At 40.1% G+C, this 14818-nt stretch overlaps 2 protein-coding genes across 2 annotated transcripts in view; both read right to left on the bottom strand.

Annotated features, from left to right (window-relative positions):
* Positions 1–5807: 5807 nt before the first annotated feature.
* On the bottom strand, positions 5808–12165 carry slc50a1 (solute carrier family 50 member 1). The gene is made up of 6 exons (XM_019878723.1): positions 11926–12165; positions 11591–11668; positions 10798–10921; positions 10559–10720; positions 8194–8313; positions 5808–8007 (listed from the first exon to the last, which is right to left on the bottom strand). Exons 1-6 carry the CDS (start codon positions 11991–11993, stop codon positions 7909–7911), a joined length of 651 nt encoding a protein of 216 aa, XP_019734282.1. The 5' UTR covers positions 11994–12165; the 3' UTR covers positions 5808–7908.
* Positions 12166–13559: 1394 nt separating this feature from the next.
* efna1b (ephrin-A1b) overlaps positions 13560–14818 on the bottom strand; it is a 13240-nt gene continuing 11981 nt past the window's right edge. Inside the window, exon 4 of the mRNA XM_019878722.1 lies at positions 13560–14748. Coding sequence (XP_019734281.1) covers positions 14627–14748 — 122 coding nt within the window. The 3' untranslated portion in view covers positions 13560–14626. The remainder of the gene's footprint in view (positions 14749–14818) is intronic.

The raw sequence follows: 14818 nt of genomic DNA, 5'->3' as shown, positions 1-14818 counted from the left end.
AACAAAAAAACGCCACACCCACACACACACACACACACACACACACACACACACACACACACGTGTTCAGTCATGACTGGCTTTATGGTCCCCACAAAGATTTTGGTCCATACACGAGACACAATAACGCACGCACGCACGCACACACACACACACACACACACACACACACACACACACACACACACACACACACACACACACGCACACACACTTTACATGCATTCCTCGCTTTGTTTAATGAGGGCTTAGCTTTATGGTCCCGGGAAAATTTGGGTCCCCAGTCATAACAGGCACACGCGCACACACACACACACACACACACACACACACACACACACACACACACATTTACACGACACATGGAGTGAGGAATATGAGTCTTCAGCTGTATGCAGTTGGCACTTGAAGATCTTTGCTCGATACATATTGTCGATATACATGCAGAAGCCACCCACATCGTGTGTGTGTGTGTGTGTGTGTGTGTGTGTGTGTGTGTGTGTGTGTGTGTGTTTGTACTTGTTTTTCTTGGGACAGTGCAGAGCAAACCAGATTGTTTTACCACCTTCCTGCTCATCTTGCGGCTATTTTGCTGGCTTTGCGACGGGCGAGGTGACATGTGGACAGGCGCTCATTAAGCTGTCAAGGCAGGACGGGCCGCCTCTTGCCTGCCTGCATGCATGCACACTTCTTCATTTCACACAGATCATCTAACACGCATATCTCACTTTACACTGACGTCTCAATAAACTCATTTCATTTGGCCACAAGTCGGATTTACTCGCTTGTATTCTTCCATAGCGTAGAAAGCTTTTTTCTTTTCTTTTGTTTTTTTATTTTTTTTTTTATGGTGGAAGTTTGCAAACGTAACAGGTGCTTGCGGCCTTTACGGATGGTTAATGTTATTCCACGTCAAACTATGACACACGTTCACAACTTTACTCCCGCATGTCTCAGCACGCTCCAAGCCTCTGGCATATTTTGGGTGTGTGTGTGTGTGTGTGTATGGGGGGGGGCGGGAGTAAAGGTGTAATACAGTATAGACAAAAGCATTTCTGATGCCATTTTGAAGCCTTTTGACACTTTTTAAAAACTTATATTGCCTGAAATGTGTTTGTGTTTGTTTGCCCCGTATTTGTGAGCATGTGCGCCGTAATCGGTATGCAGGTACAGTAAGTGTGCGCTCTGTGTGTTGACTTGTACTGTATATGTCTGCATGTGTGCAGGCATATGTATGAGCACGGTACAGCGTGCGTGTGCAAGTGAACAAGTGTTTGTGTGCGTGCACCCTATTTGTGTGACTGGAAGTGTGTGTGTGTGCGTGTGTGTGTGTGTGTGTGTGTGTGTGTGTGCAGTGCATGTGCACAATTTGTGTTGTTCAGCTGTGCAGGGCATGCAGGAGGCAAAGGCTGCTCATGAGAGCAAAATTTGGTCTCTGTTCAATGTGAAAATAAGACAAGTGCACCTAAGTAAACAACACCGGCACTTCTCGGCCGGAAATAAGCATGTGTGCAGAGTCAAGCACATGTCAGAAGCGGGGATTGAAATGGGAAAAAAAAAGACGCAACCATTGAAGGTCTTTAAAGAGTTAGGCCTTCGGATCCCAATGACGGCCTTTATCTTGAGAGTTTATGATGCTCGCAGTCAAGTAAACACTACAGTGGACTTGTTTGTTGCGTGTAAGTGTGTAGTAGTGGAGGAAGGGTGAAGGTGGTGTCGGCGGCGGCGGTGGGGGAGGCTGCAATCAGCTGAACAATGAGTTTGACTTGCAAACAGGATCCCTCTGTTTCCTGCCTCCTTGCGGACTCCACACACACACACACACACACACACACACACACACACACACACACACACACACAGACACACACACACACACACATACACAAGCTGACTCTCGCATTTTGCCCCCCCCTGCAAGAAGCACCTTGTACAGCTCGCAAAGTGATGACACACACACAGGGTTAGCGGACACTACTCAGCACTCGGTGCACCCACGCGGGGAGGCATTGACTGTCCGAGTCAAAGCACACCTGTTCCAGCTGCTGTTTTCCACATCAGGAATGTGCTTTTTCTCATTTTCCACCCGACGGTACGCACCCCCCGCACTCCGTCATCACACCTTATACAGTGGTGCCGCTACTTACAAAATGAATTGGTTCTGGAAGAAATTTCTTAAGTAGAAATGTTTGTAAGTAGAGATGCGTTTTAAATGCCCTAATCCGTTCAAAGCACCCCCAAAATTCAGACATAAATGTTTTCTAAAGCATAAAAATGCATCTGTATATGTGACAAATCCATGTTACAATTAGATTATTGCACAATAAATGAGAGTTGTGCATATTGTAAAAAACAAAGAATAAAGAATAAAAATGATGGTCATGTAACTTTTAACTGCGTCCTCGTCGTTTTTTGCCCTCTGTAGTCCATCCTAGACACATAGACACATTACACATCCGGTAGAAATGCCTCTCAGCCAATGGGATGCCAGGAAGATGCTCGGTAATAGCCAATGGCAGCGCAGCTACAAGTATGTTGCGTTCAGGAAACTCGGAGCTTCGATTAGCAGCCCATAATGTATTTTTACCTTTCGTATCTTGAAATTTCTTTTGTAACAAGAGGCAATATTTTACCGTTGAGGCATTTCGTAACTTGAAAATTTCGTATGAAGACACGTTCATAAGTAGAGGAACCACTGTACTGTAAATTGGAGCTGTGCACATCAAAGCACCCCCAAAATTCAGACATAAATGTTTTCTAAAGCATAAAAATGCATCTGTATATGTGACAAATCCATGTTACAATTAGATTATTGCACAATAAATGAGAGTTGTGCATATTGTAAAAAACAAAGAATAAAGAATAAAAATGATGGTCATGTAACTTTTAACTGCGTCCTCGTCGTTTTTTGCCCTCTGTAGTCCATGTTCTCTCTCTGAAGTGGTTTTTGCCTGGCGCTTGGTAAAGAACTGATCCAAGGACGTTTGCTTTTGTCGGCTTTTATCAATCCTTCAAAAATGTCCAAGGCAAACATCAGCATAGCGAGCGATCGCCAGTCTGGTGAACACGCTTTCTGGGTGATTCACATTCACGTAAAACTATCGGAACCTTATGGCCCGGGGGGGCGAATGACGAGGATGCTGCATAGACTCACATCTATCTATCTAGATAACATAGACACATTTGGTAGAAGTCCCTCTTAGCCAATGGGATGCCAGGATGATGATCGATAATAGCCAATGACAGCGCAGCTACAAGTATGTTGCGTTCAGGAAACTCGGAGCTTCGATTAGCAGCCCATAATGTATTTTTACCTTTCGTATCTTGAAATTTCTTTCGGAAAACAAGAGGCAATATTTTCCCGTTGAGGCGTTTCATAACTTGAAAATTTCGTATGAAGACACGTTCGTAAGTAGAGGAACCACTATACTGTAAATTGGAGCTGTGCACAAGGATCCGAACAGTCAAAATTTAGGACGATGTTGAATGATTTGGACAATGGAAACTCCAAGGTCCAACTCAATTTGTTCTGTTTACATGAATTATTTTACCCAAATAGGAATGGGTTGATGTGTGTCCATCAAACAACTTGAATGAACTGTACAAACACTATCTGGGTGATTCACATTCACGTAAAACTATCGGAACCTTATGGCCCGGGGGGGCGAATGACGAGGATGCTGCATAGACTCACATCTATCTATCTAGATAACATAGACACATTTGGTAGAAGTCCCTCTTAGCCAATGGGATGCCAGGATGATGATCGATAATAGCCAATGACAGAGCAGTTAGAAGTATGTTGCGTCAAGGAAAGTGGGAGCTGCGAGTAGCAGCCCATACTGTATTTTTTTACCTTCCGTATCTTGAAATTTCTTTTGTAACAAGAGGCAATATTTTGCTGTTGAAGCGTTTCGTAACTTGAAAATTTCGTATGAAGACACGTTCGTAAGTAGAGGAACCACTATACTGTAAATTGGAGCTGTGCACATGGATCCGAACAGTCAAAATTTAGGACGATGTTGAATGATTTGGACAATGGAAACTCCAAGGTCCAACTCAATTTGTTCTGTTTACATGAATTATTTTACCCAAATAGGAATGGGTTGATGTGTGTCCATCAAACAACTTGAATGAACTGTACAAACACTAGTTAAAGTAGTATTTTGACATTCTCGACTACCATTCAAGTGTAAGAATAAGTCAATCTTCATCGATCTTAAAAACACGTTACCACATTTACCATTCATACATAAAATAGTTTTTTTTCTTTCTTTTTTTTGGCGGCAAATATATTTTCTCGTGAAATTTCTTTTGTAACAAGAGGCAATATTTTACCGTTGAGGCATTTCGTAACTTGAAAATTTCGTATGAAGACACGTTCGTAAGTAGAGGAACCACTATACTGTAAATTGGAGCTGTGCACAAGGATCCGAACAGTCAAAATTTAGGACGATGTTGAATGATTTGGACAATGGAAACTCCAAGGTCCAACTCAATTTGTTCTGTTTACATGAATTATTTTACCCAAATAGGAATGGGGAAAAAATGTGTTCCAGGGTTGACGTGTGTCCATCAAACAACTTGAATGAACTGTACAGACACTGGTTAAAGTAGTATTTTGACATTCTCGACTACCATTCAAGTGTAAGAATAAGTCGATCTTCACCGAGCTTAAAAACACGTTACCACATTTGCTATTCAAACATAAAATAGTTTTTTTCTTTTTTTTTGGGCGGTAAATATATTTTCTCAGCTGTAACCAACACTATTTTAATAATTGATGAATCTGTCGACGAATTTGTCAATTATTCAATGAATTTAAATGTCTGCCTTTGATTCATGGCCTGCCTTCCGTTTAAAATGCCGCCGACTCTTTCGGCCGCCGTTTGTTTCCCACCTCCACTCACTTAGCGGCACAATGCCGTGTTGTGTCTGCGTGTGTTGTGTCAGGGCTATTTGAGCGCAGGAAAAGGATTCATTTAACACACACACACAGACGGGATGAGAACCTCTGGCGTGGCCTTTCCCACCACTGGCCTCTCTGTATCAACACACTCACATGCAAACAAGTCCATTGGCACTGCTGCCCCATGAAACAAGCTTTTGTCTTCTACACACACAGGCGAAATCCTTTACTATCAGAGGGATGGGCTCTAGGGGGCGCTATAGCCCCCTCTGGAATACCATCGGTGTCCTAAAAAAAAACCCAGATACAGTATATTTTATGTCTGATTCTTATTATGCTTATGATGAAATGTGCAACTGGTCACAAATGCACTACACACGTCCGAATGTAGCGATGGCACAAGTGTCACAACAGCGCATGACACATGGCTTCAAATAATGAAGCTCTCGAGATGATCAGGATTGATTTGGATTCTAGATGTGTCAGGAAAACTTTCCCATGATGGTATCACAAGCGTAAAATGGCTCCAAAGATGCCCAAAAATACACGAAGAAAGCGAACACCCATGAGCTGCATGACGCTCGAACAGTACATGCAATGTGTACATACGATAGTACATATAAGCTTTAAATGGCTACAAAGACCAAAAAAAAAAAAAGATTAAAGCGATTAACAGTACGCTTATTATATTATTTGCAGTTTAGTGTGTTGCTTGGTTATACTGATGTCGGTTCCTAATATTTGGGTTATTGATTGGCGTAGATCAGGTTTGTCAAACTAATTTTAGTCGCGAGCCAATTTGGAGTTACATCTTCCCTCGGAGGGCCATTATAACAGTGAAACCACAAAATTATTACTTGCACAAAACAAATGAATAGATGACTAGTTTGGACATCGGTCAAGTCGATTATAATTGTTTAATATAATGAATGACGAAAATAATTACTGTTCAAATGAGTGGAAATAGGGTTAACAAAATTATTGCACAAATCTCAACGTTATTTGACATTTCGGTACAGATTTTAGCAATTTGACACATGTGATTTGCTTTCGTGGGCCACATAATATGACCTGGCGGGCCGGCTCTGGCCCCGGAGCCTTGAATTTGACACCAATGGCGTAGATGGTTGGGTTACATTGAAGGAAAACCAAAAACAAACATACATTTGGCACTTTGTTATCCTTTATTGGCATAAAACAGCCTCCAATCATACTTCGGTCCATTTGCACTTTAAAAAAAAAATCTAATTTAAAAAGCTTGCAAAACAAAAAATAGGCACAGTCATCATAACGTACTGCCACTGATATACAGTGATATGTTATCTAATATAGACAGGCACAAAAGGTAACAGAATAGAAAAGTCTTTTCCCAATAGAAGACGGTAGAGAGGAAATGCTCGTCACGAGTACACTCTATTCAAAATAGCAGCTTGTAAACAACATCGTCTTTGGATTGTACAAAACAAGTCAATCCAAGTCAACGCATTGGATTTGAACTTTTGAGAATGTTGGTGGCACAGCAAATGTCCTTTTCTTCAGAGCAAAAACTGCGAAGGAGGACTGGAAACACCCGAAAAAGAAAACTTATACCACGGAAACCAAACAATGTTTTTTAGAAAACGTGCTAACATTATGCTAAAGGCTTTTTTTCTGGGGGGGAAATAAAATTGAATTTTCTCAAAACATAAAGTTGCACTCTTAGGAGAATAAAGTCACTAAAAGGAAAAAAAAAAACGCTGAATGTTCAACGAAGTCATTCTGAAGGAAACAAAAGTTTGGTATTTTGGGGGCGGGAAAATGAACTGTAATCTAAACAAGAATAACAGTTTCCTGATACAAGTCTTTATTATGTTTTTTAAACGCTAAATCTTACACACGTCAGATTTTCTTTCGACAAACAAAAACGGGATTGGGGGGGTCCATACCGTATTTTTTGTACCATTAGGCGCACCGTATTTGTAGGCACAGTATCAATGAATGGGTCTGTATGAATACATTTTCATACATAAGGCGCGTCCGGGTTATCTTTGTGAAGCATTGTTTGTCGAAGACTTGATTCTAATTGCACCACAGGTTTATTTGATAGATTTAGCGCTTTTATGAGAGGTTCAGACCGCACAAGAAACATCTCGTAGCGCCGGAAGTTGCTTGTGTCGTTCACCTCGCGCGGTGGAAAACGCGCTACCGGAACTTCTCTCTCAGCCTGCATTCGGTCTGACCGTGACCGTCGCGTGACGCTAGCAGAACTACATTTTCCATGATTCTTAGACACTGAAGCAGGAAGTAGTTCTCATTCTGGTCTGCCGAAAAGGCGGACGCCTGCTCTCATTAGATGCGCATGAGAATGAGAATGAGAATACAAACATAACAGGGATGGAATTTGAATTCCAAATCATGAACTTGTAAAAGTCGACTTCCATCCGTAAGCCGCAATGGCCATTTTGAAGGATTTCAAGTGCGCTTCAGGGGAAGAAAAATATGGTAAACTTATGAGAAATATAAAAATCTCAGGGGGGGGGGGAGCATTTCTTTTCTTGTCTTTTTGGGGGTAGGGGGAGAAAAAAAACTTTTTTTCTCATTTGACATCGAGTAAGATTCCAACTTCTTTGAAAAATATTCTGAAAAGCATTCCGACTCTATTCTCGTAATATATTCTCATCAGAATGCGACTTTTCTCTCAACATATTTATCTTATTGCCATGAATACGATACCATATTTTTCCCCTTAAAAAACGACTTTTTTGATTTCTTTTCTGTTTACTATCTTTCTCTTCAGCATGTCCCTGAATACTCACTCGGATTCCATCACAAGGCACTTGAAGGGGACAAATTAAACATTTTTTTCTTCCCCAAAATAATTTTTGAATACATCCTTGAAAATCAAACACTCTTTGTATACTTTTCGGATACGTTTGTGGAATGTAGACATTATTGCCAACCTGTCGCGCGGCGGGCGCCGCTTTCTCTTGGTGCAACGTCCATTACTGTGCATATCGTGGTTATATCTGCATGGACTTATAGGGAGGGCTGATGTGGGCAAATCTCCAAAACAAGTAAAATCTGATGACGCTAGTGAGGATTCCGGGAAGGTTCGGAACCTAAAATGCACACACATAATAATAATAATAATAATAATAATAATAATAATAATAATAATATTAAAAACAATTATGTTAGTACTGCGGTGGACCAACTTTCACTTTTGTGTTCAAGGAACAACTTCAACCGATTACGCCATTGGGACCACCGCAGTGGGAATAAATGTTGCTGCGAGTGTGTCGTACCAGGATGTAGTAGTCATTCAGCTGGAGGCCGTAGAAGAACCAGGAAGTGGAAGTGAGGAAAGTGGCCACCGTCAGAGGGAAGGACAAGCACTGCACGTTGCCACTTTGCACGATGGCCATCTGAACGTGAGGACCAAACAAAAATACCGTCGGCGACGCGTATTGCAACACGAGGAAAAGCCTCGACAAAAGGCAGCTCGCAGAAGACTTGAAACGAGTTCAACAAGCGTGAACAGGTTCCGTGAAGCGTTGGCAGACTCAAAGGAGTAAGACTTTAAGAGTAACCAGACATGAAGTCATTTCAGTTGTTGAGGGTTTTTTTTTGGGGGCGTTGTGGGAGCTCCCGGAACTCCAGTTTTTCCTGGAAAACTGTTGAAGGCTTATCGGTGTTTTTTGAAGACATTTTGGGGTTAAAAAAATGTTTTCAATCTATTTCAGAGATGGTCAAGGATACTCAGATTTTTTGCTAAACGAATGAGCGGAAGCGGATCCACCACATTTTTGTTTGTTGAAAAAACAATTTTTCAAAAAATAATCAATAATAATCAAAAATTTGCCATCGTAAGAAAGTAGATTTTTATTTTAAAGAAAGAAATGTTAATCTTCCGAGAACAAAAGTCATACATAAATTCGAACTGCGTTTAGTTCAGACAAAAGTTGGATTTTGGTCATTTTTTGCAACAAATGTAGTTTTTTTTTTTTTTTTGGTTTTGTTTTTGTTTTTTAAGATTACAGTGAGGTTTCTTTTGGAAAAACCCGATCTTGTGAAAATGAAGTCAGGTTTTAAAAAAAGTAATTTGGGAACAACTGTTGTCATTTCTACGACTATATTTCCAATTTTTGAGAAAAATCGAAAATTACATTTATTTAATCACTTGGCATTGAGGAAAATAAAGACATAATATTACTGGAATTATTATTTTTTAATATTATGTATTCATCAAAACTGTGTATAATAATACTACAATAATAGGCCTTTAAAAAAAATTGTGAATGTTAAAATGTTCCGGGGTCTGGACTGTTCATAAAGGTGTTTGAGCAGATGACAAATTATTTTCATTTTGAGAAAAATCGAAAATTAAATTCATTTAATCACTTGGCATTGAGGAAAAAAAAAGACATAATATTACTGGAATTATTTTTTTTTAAATATGTATTCATCAGAACTGTGTATAATAATACTACAATAATAGTCCTTTAAAAAAAATGTGAATGTTAAAATGTTCCTCAAACCGGGGTCTGGACTGTTAATAAAGGTGTTTGAGCAGATGACAAATTATTTTGATTATCATTACTTATTATTATTCACATTCCTTTTAGCACCAAATACAAAACACTATCTAGTCATTCATTATTTTAAAATAGTCCAAGTTTGGATATTTGAAATAAGACTTTTAGTGGGTCAAGGACGATTGGGACACTGTTCCAAGGATGAAGAACCACTGAAAGAACGCTTACTAATGACGGCGAGGCAGATGGAGGGAAGGCGACAAACAGGATCATAGACAAACACAACAGGAAAGAAGACATCTGATGGGCCCCCGTGACACCTGACTGTTCTCTTCTACGTAAACATACACGTATGGGAGCACTGAGCCAACAATATCTGACAGTATTGAGCTGGACAACTGCACCGCAAGCGACAATCGTGAGCAAAGTCCAACGAAAGTAAATATGAACGGCATACAGGAAGACCGCCGGCAGAATGACACACCAAGGTTACGACTCGATTCATATCTCAATTTCTGACCCGCATCATCAGAACTGTCACAGGAAGACTTGTACGAATAACACTAGAAAACTTATGTTTACATTTTTTAAATCAGAGATTGAGATGTGTTTTGTTTTTTTTTTGCGCTGATTCTGAATTTGACCTTTTCTTTCTTTTCTCCAGCATAGGGTGACTATATTTTGATTTACCCCCCCAAAAATAAAAAAAAAAATAAGGTAACTCGGCCCATCCTCGAGATACTGAAATGATACTCAAAGATGCCATACACGATGATAACTCGGCTATATTTAAAGGAGGGCAGCACGATCTTGGAAAATCATGCACGATGCGATATGGGTGTTGCATATTTATTATTGCGATATTGAACATGTACTGGAAACAAATGGCATCTGTATTATCGAATGAAAGAGATGCATTTTTTTTTCTCATGGCGAAAAATAATGAATGCATTCTTATCTCATTGACTGTTCTCCTATTGGATGGCAATGCACGTTTAAGGTTGCACCTGATTGGTCAACGTTAGAATAAAGCATACGATCCAATATGAATTTATCAAGTGTCTTTTTCAGCAACAAGACAAAGTCCAGATGTCACATTTGGACATTACTTCATTTAAGGACAAGTTTATCTTACCAGGTCCGCGAGCGGGGACATGTACACGCCCACAGTGGCCATGCTGCAAACGAGTCCCAGCTGGTTGAGCTGAATGTCACCTGGAGGAAGAAACAACATGAAGTACACCCCGGCGCTGGTCACCACTGCTCCGATGGCAACTATTTGGAATAGGATCTTTCTCTGACAAAACAAAACAAAACACAGGTTCAAGCCTCAATGTAGACGCACACAAACTTAATGACGGCTGCTATGCTGACCTTTTGTTTTGTGTACTTGAAGTAAACCACGATGTAGAGGGCCTGCAGTAAAGCCCCGATGAGATTGACCACAATAAGTGTCTGATCTGTCTTCAGCATCCCATAATATAACCATCCGAGGTTACTGTGGAAACAAAAACGATGGAAAAGGATGAACGGGGCAAGGCGAGGGAACAAACAAGTACACTTGTAATGTCAGCCATGTCAGACTGTGTTATGACATTTAAGCTCTGTTGCCTTTTTTTTTGTGACCTGTGTCTGTGATTGTCACGTAGACTGCAAGCAAAGAAGCAAAAAAAAAAAAAAAAAAGAAGAAAAACTTCAGAAAAGGATTTGTGAAGGCCTTTAATATAAAGTTTGTCGATGGTTGATGGCAGATTTTTTTTTCCAATTTAAAGAATGAAAACACATGATTTTGATTATTCTGGGATAATAACACCATCTGGGGTGAAAGACTTTAATATAAGGGACTTTGTTTCACATTGATTGTTTTTTTTACCCTGTCAGTGTGTGACTTTTTAAAACTTTCGAATCTAATCAAAACTTTTTGGGTCACTTGCTAGACAAAATTACACAAAATGTGCTGCGACGGATTTGTGACCTTGGCATTTGTGAACTAATCAGCTGTTTGGAACACAGAAGGACACGATGTTGCTGATCGTCTTCACAAAAAGTAGCATCATTTTTAAATGTTGCGTGGAGTACTCATTTGAAACATGCAAGTCTCCACACCCACACTTTAATTCAACTGCAACTCCTGTTTTGGTTAGCAAACGCCTCAAACAACACATACTTGGCACATGTGGTGAGGAAAGGCAGAAATTGAATGTTGTCCGTGCTCTTGGATGTTTGCATTTTCTTTAGATCGACCCTGCACAAACAAACACAAAGATCAAGACAGTCAACCTGACAAGGAACTCATGCCATCATTAATCTCGTAAATATTATACACTGAAACTGACAGCTACCGTGCAACGAGTTTACAGCACATTTATTTCCGCGAATTGAAGATATTGTACTTCACTTCTCAGACACAATGATAAAAAAAATAAACATTTGCACAAAATGTTCATTTGTATAGAAGCGGGTTTAAAGTTTGCCACGCCGCCAAAACTGAATTCCACTTACAGACCAGTCGAGAACATCCCGAGTGTGAACACGATGCACGCCCATGATAAAAGATACAGCAAATCCATAAAAAGGATTTAAAATAAAAAAATACATATGTTAGGTATGGAGACTATAATGTATGTTCTTCGACTTTTACAAGTCTTAAAAAGCAGACTTTTAAAAAAATGTAACTGGCTTCTTTTCCGGATAGAGTTCCGTGTTTGCAAGCAGTTGCTCGGTGATTCTGCGCTGCGATTGGGTGTTCACCGAATCACGTGATGAAGAGTTGGTTCAATGGGGTGTAGAATCGAAGCGTCTGACGTCACCATGTCGACAAAGCCGGGAGGTTGAACTTTGATTTGGTCAAGGAAGTTATCCCCTGGCTTCTTTTTTGTTTAAACGTTTGTAATATATGTATGTATTAATAACATGTTCGTTTTGTTTTCTGTTTACTGAGAATTGTATTCTGACTTGTTCAATAAAGATTATTTAAAAAAAAAATTTGGTCAAGGAAGTTGCGTTTTCTGTAACTTTAGAAATATATATAACACCGTTAAAATAACTTGTCTGAAAATATACAACACAGTTAAAATAACTATTCAAGTATTGTCAAACATTCTTTGCTTAAATCAGGAGGTTTAAATATATTTTTAGTTCACCCGTTTACCGGACAGATTCATTAGATATCTATTTATTTTATGTGATATCAGACTGCAGTTTTGATCAACGCAGTCAGAGTAGTATTTATTTCACTGATATTTATTATAGTGGTGCATTTTAATTGAAGTTCATTTTATTGATACGTTCTACAGTATTCAAGACAAGGGTCTTGTCTTAGTATCAAATAAATGAAGACATTATCAGCTGACGAAACGAGTTTTGTAGAACATTCTCGTCACGCTGACAACACTCTTGAACAACTCTCAAGTTTGACCTTTACGGTAGCCCTTCACGTATAATTTCATCTCCCTTCCTGTCTATGCTTCGATTTTTGACATTTTACTTGACATTTCACTATTGCTTTCCCTTTGGTCTCTTGGTTTTATTATCTTATTTGACTTATTGCGTGGACTCGGGTTTGTTAGATTGCACAATATCAGAGAGTCTGAGCTCATCTCTGGCGAGTACTGTATGTATAAAGCAGGTATGACGTCATGGTGGAAAAGCAAACAAGTGGTCCTTATGTTCTGTTCTGGGATTTACAGAATATCTTGCTCAGTTTTACAGAGGATAGCAACTTTTGACAGTTTCCAGCCATTTCTGAGGTTTTTGACGGCTTGTTTGCCGTGTCGCTCTCATTCCAACGTGTGGGCACGTCCTCTTTTGCCTGCAGAGAGGATGTATGGAGCAGTAAAAAGAAAGAGGCAGAAAAGGCCAAGGGAAAAAAAAAGGTGCAAGTGAAGAGGCGAGGGTGATACCTTCGCACCCGCTTGCTAGTGTGCACCCCCCAACCATCCGTGTTTGGTTTGCAGTCTGTGAAAGGGAAGCCAGAGCAAACTGCGGGACACGGGATGAAAGTCGTGGAAAGCCGAGGCCGTGAGAGGTTGGGAAAGACCTGTGGGCGGGCTTGGAACGTTTTTTTTTGGGGGGGGGGGGAATAGCTTAGCCATTTGCCAAAATGGAGTGAGGAAAAAGAAAAAAAGACGACAAGATTTATATTACAACACTTTTGTTTATTCCATCAAATGTTCACATCTTTAAACAATATCTTATATTTTTTTCTATGTACACATGTACATATAAACACATAGAAAACAACTGTACAGTGTATGTTTTCAAGAAGTCCCTTCAGTTTGAGGTTCGACAAGTTGGGTGGGGGTTAGGGGTGGGTGGGTCGCATCTGCAAGCGTGTACCATGACAAGACTGATTAAACATCATTGCACTTAATGTTGGATGATTTAACCATTTGGGGTTCACAAGGACTCGTGACCATTTACCAAGGACAGATATGTAAAATGTTTCCATATTTTTAGCCGATTTTGGATGTGCGGTGAAAGAATCACCGCCCAAGTACAACTTTTAGTTCAGTTTTTTTCCAATATTAAATGCGCATCATGTTACAAGGATTTGCAATATTAGCCTCTTACTTTCATGAACACTTAAGGCTTACTGCACCACTGTATAATTAATGTTGGTGGTATTATGGTGGTACTTGGAGCCCTCACTATTTGCTTTTGGGGGGAGGGGGCGCACGGTGTAAAAAGAATGGAGAAAAAGCAACGAAAGGAACAATTTAAAAGATGTTCATTACAAACATGATTGAACAATGGTCAAAGTATAAAAACAAATGACTTGATGTCGTGAACAGTGGGATGCTGTCTTGAGGCTTGCGGAGATGAGTGCTACATAATGACGGCCCAAAAAAAAAAAAAAAAAGATCCCAAATAACAAGCGCCACGGTCGTAGTGGCTGACTCAGGAACTGGAGGTGTACCTACTGAGTGGTATGAAAAACCCATTAGACTAATTGCTCAGAACGGAAAATGCTGCTTCATCCTCATCATAATACAAAAGAAACCAAAAACAAAACACAAACACAAACAATACGGACGTCCTTTGGAGTGATCCACACTCCACATTCACATTGCGATACACATTCACTCACAGCTTTGTCTTTGTATAAAAGCTCTGTATTCATTATAAAAAACAACAAAACAAAAAAAAAATTCGTGTCCGTGACCCCAGTGACCAGCACTGGGCTGCTTTGCAGTTCTCTTTTTCAGTGTAGTATCGTCACAAACAAAACCGGGAGGAGCGTCAAGAGGAAGGAGAAGGAGATGGGCCTCGTTCCCGAATTTCCAATGCTCCTCTGGACGTTGGGTTCCATGGCGGTCGGGTCATCTAAAAACACGCACAAAAAAAAAAAGACAAGAAGTGAGCATGTGACTTGGTGGCTCGGGGGGGGGGGGGG

The sequence above is a fragment of the Hippocampus comes genome, unplaced genomic scaffold (genome assembly GCF_001891065.2).
Source record: "Hippocampus comes isolate QL1 unplaced genomic scaffold, H_comes_QL1_v1.1 scaffold315, whole genome shotgun sequence".
In the NCBI taxonomy this organism is placed as follows: domain Eukaryota; kingdom Metazoa; phylum Chordata; class Actinopteri; order Syngnathiformes; family Syngnathidae; genus Hippocampus; species Hippocampus comes.
The sequence above is the reverse complement of the archived record's forward strand: the minus strand, read 5'-3'. Positions and strand labels throughout refer to the sequence as shown.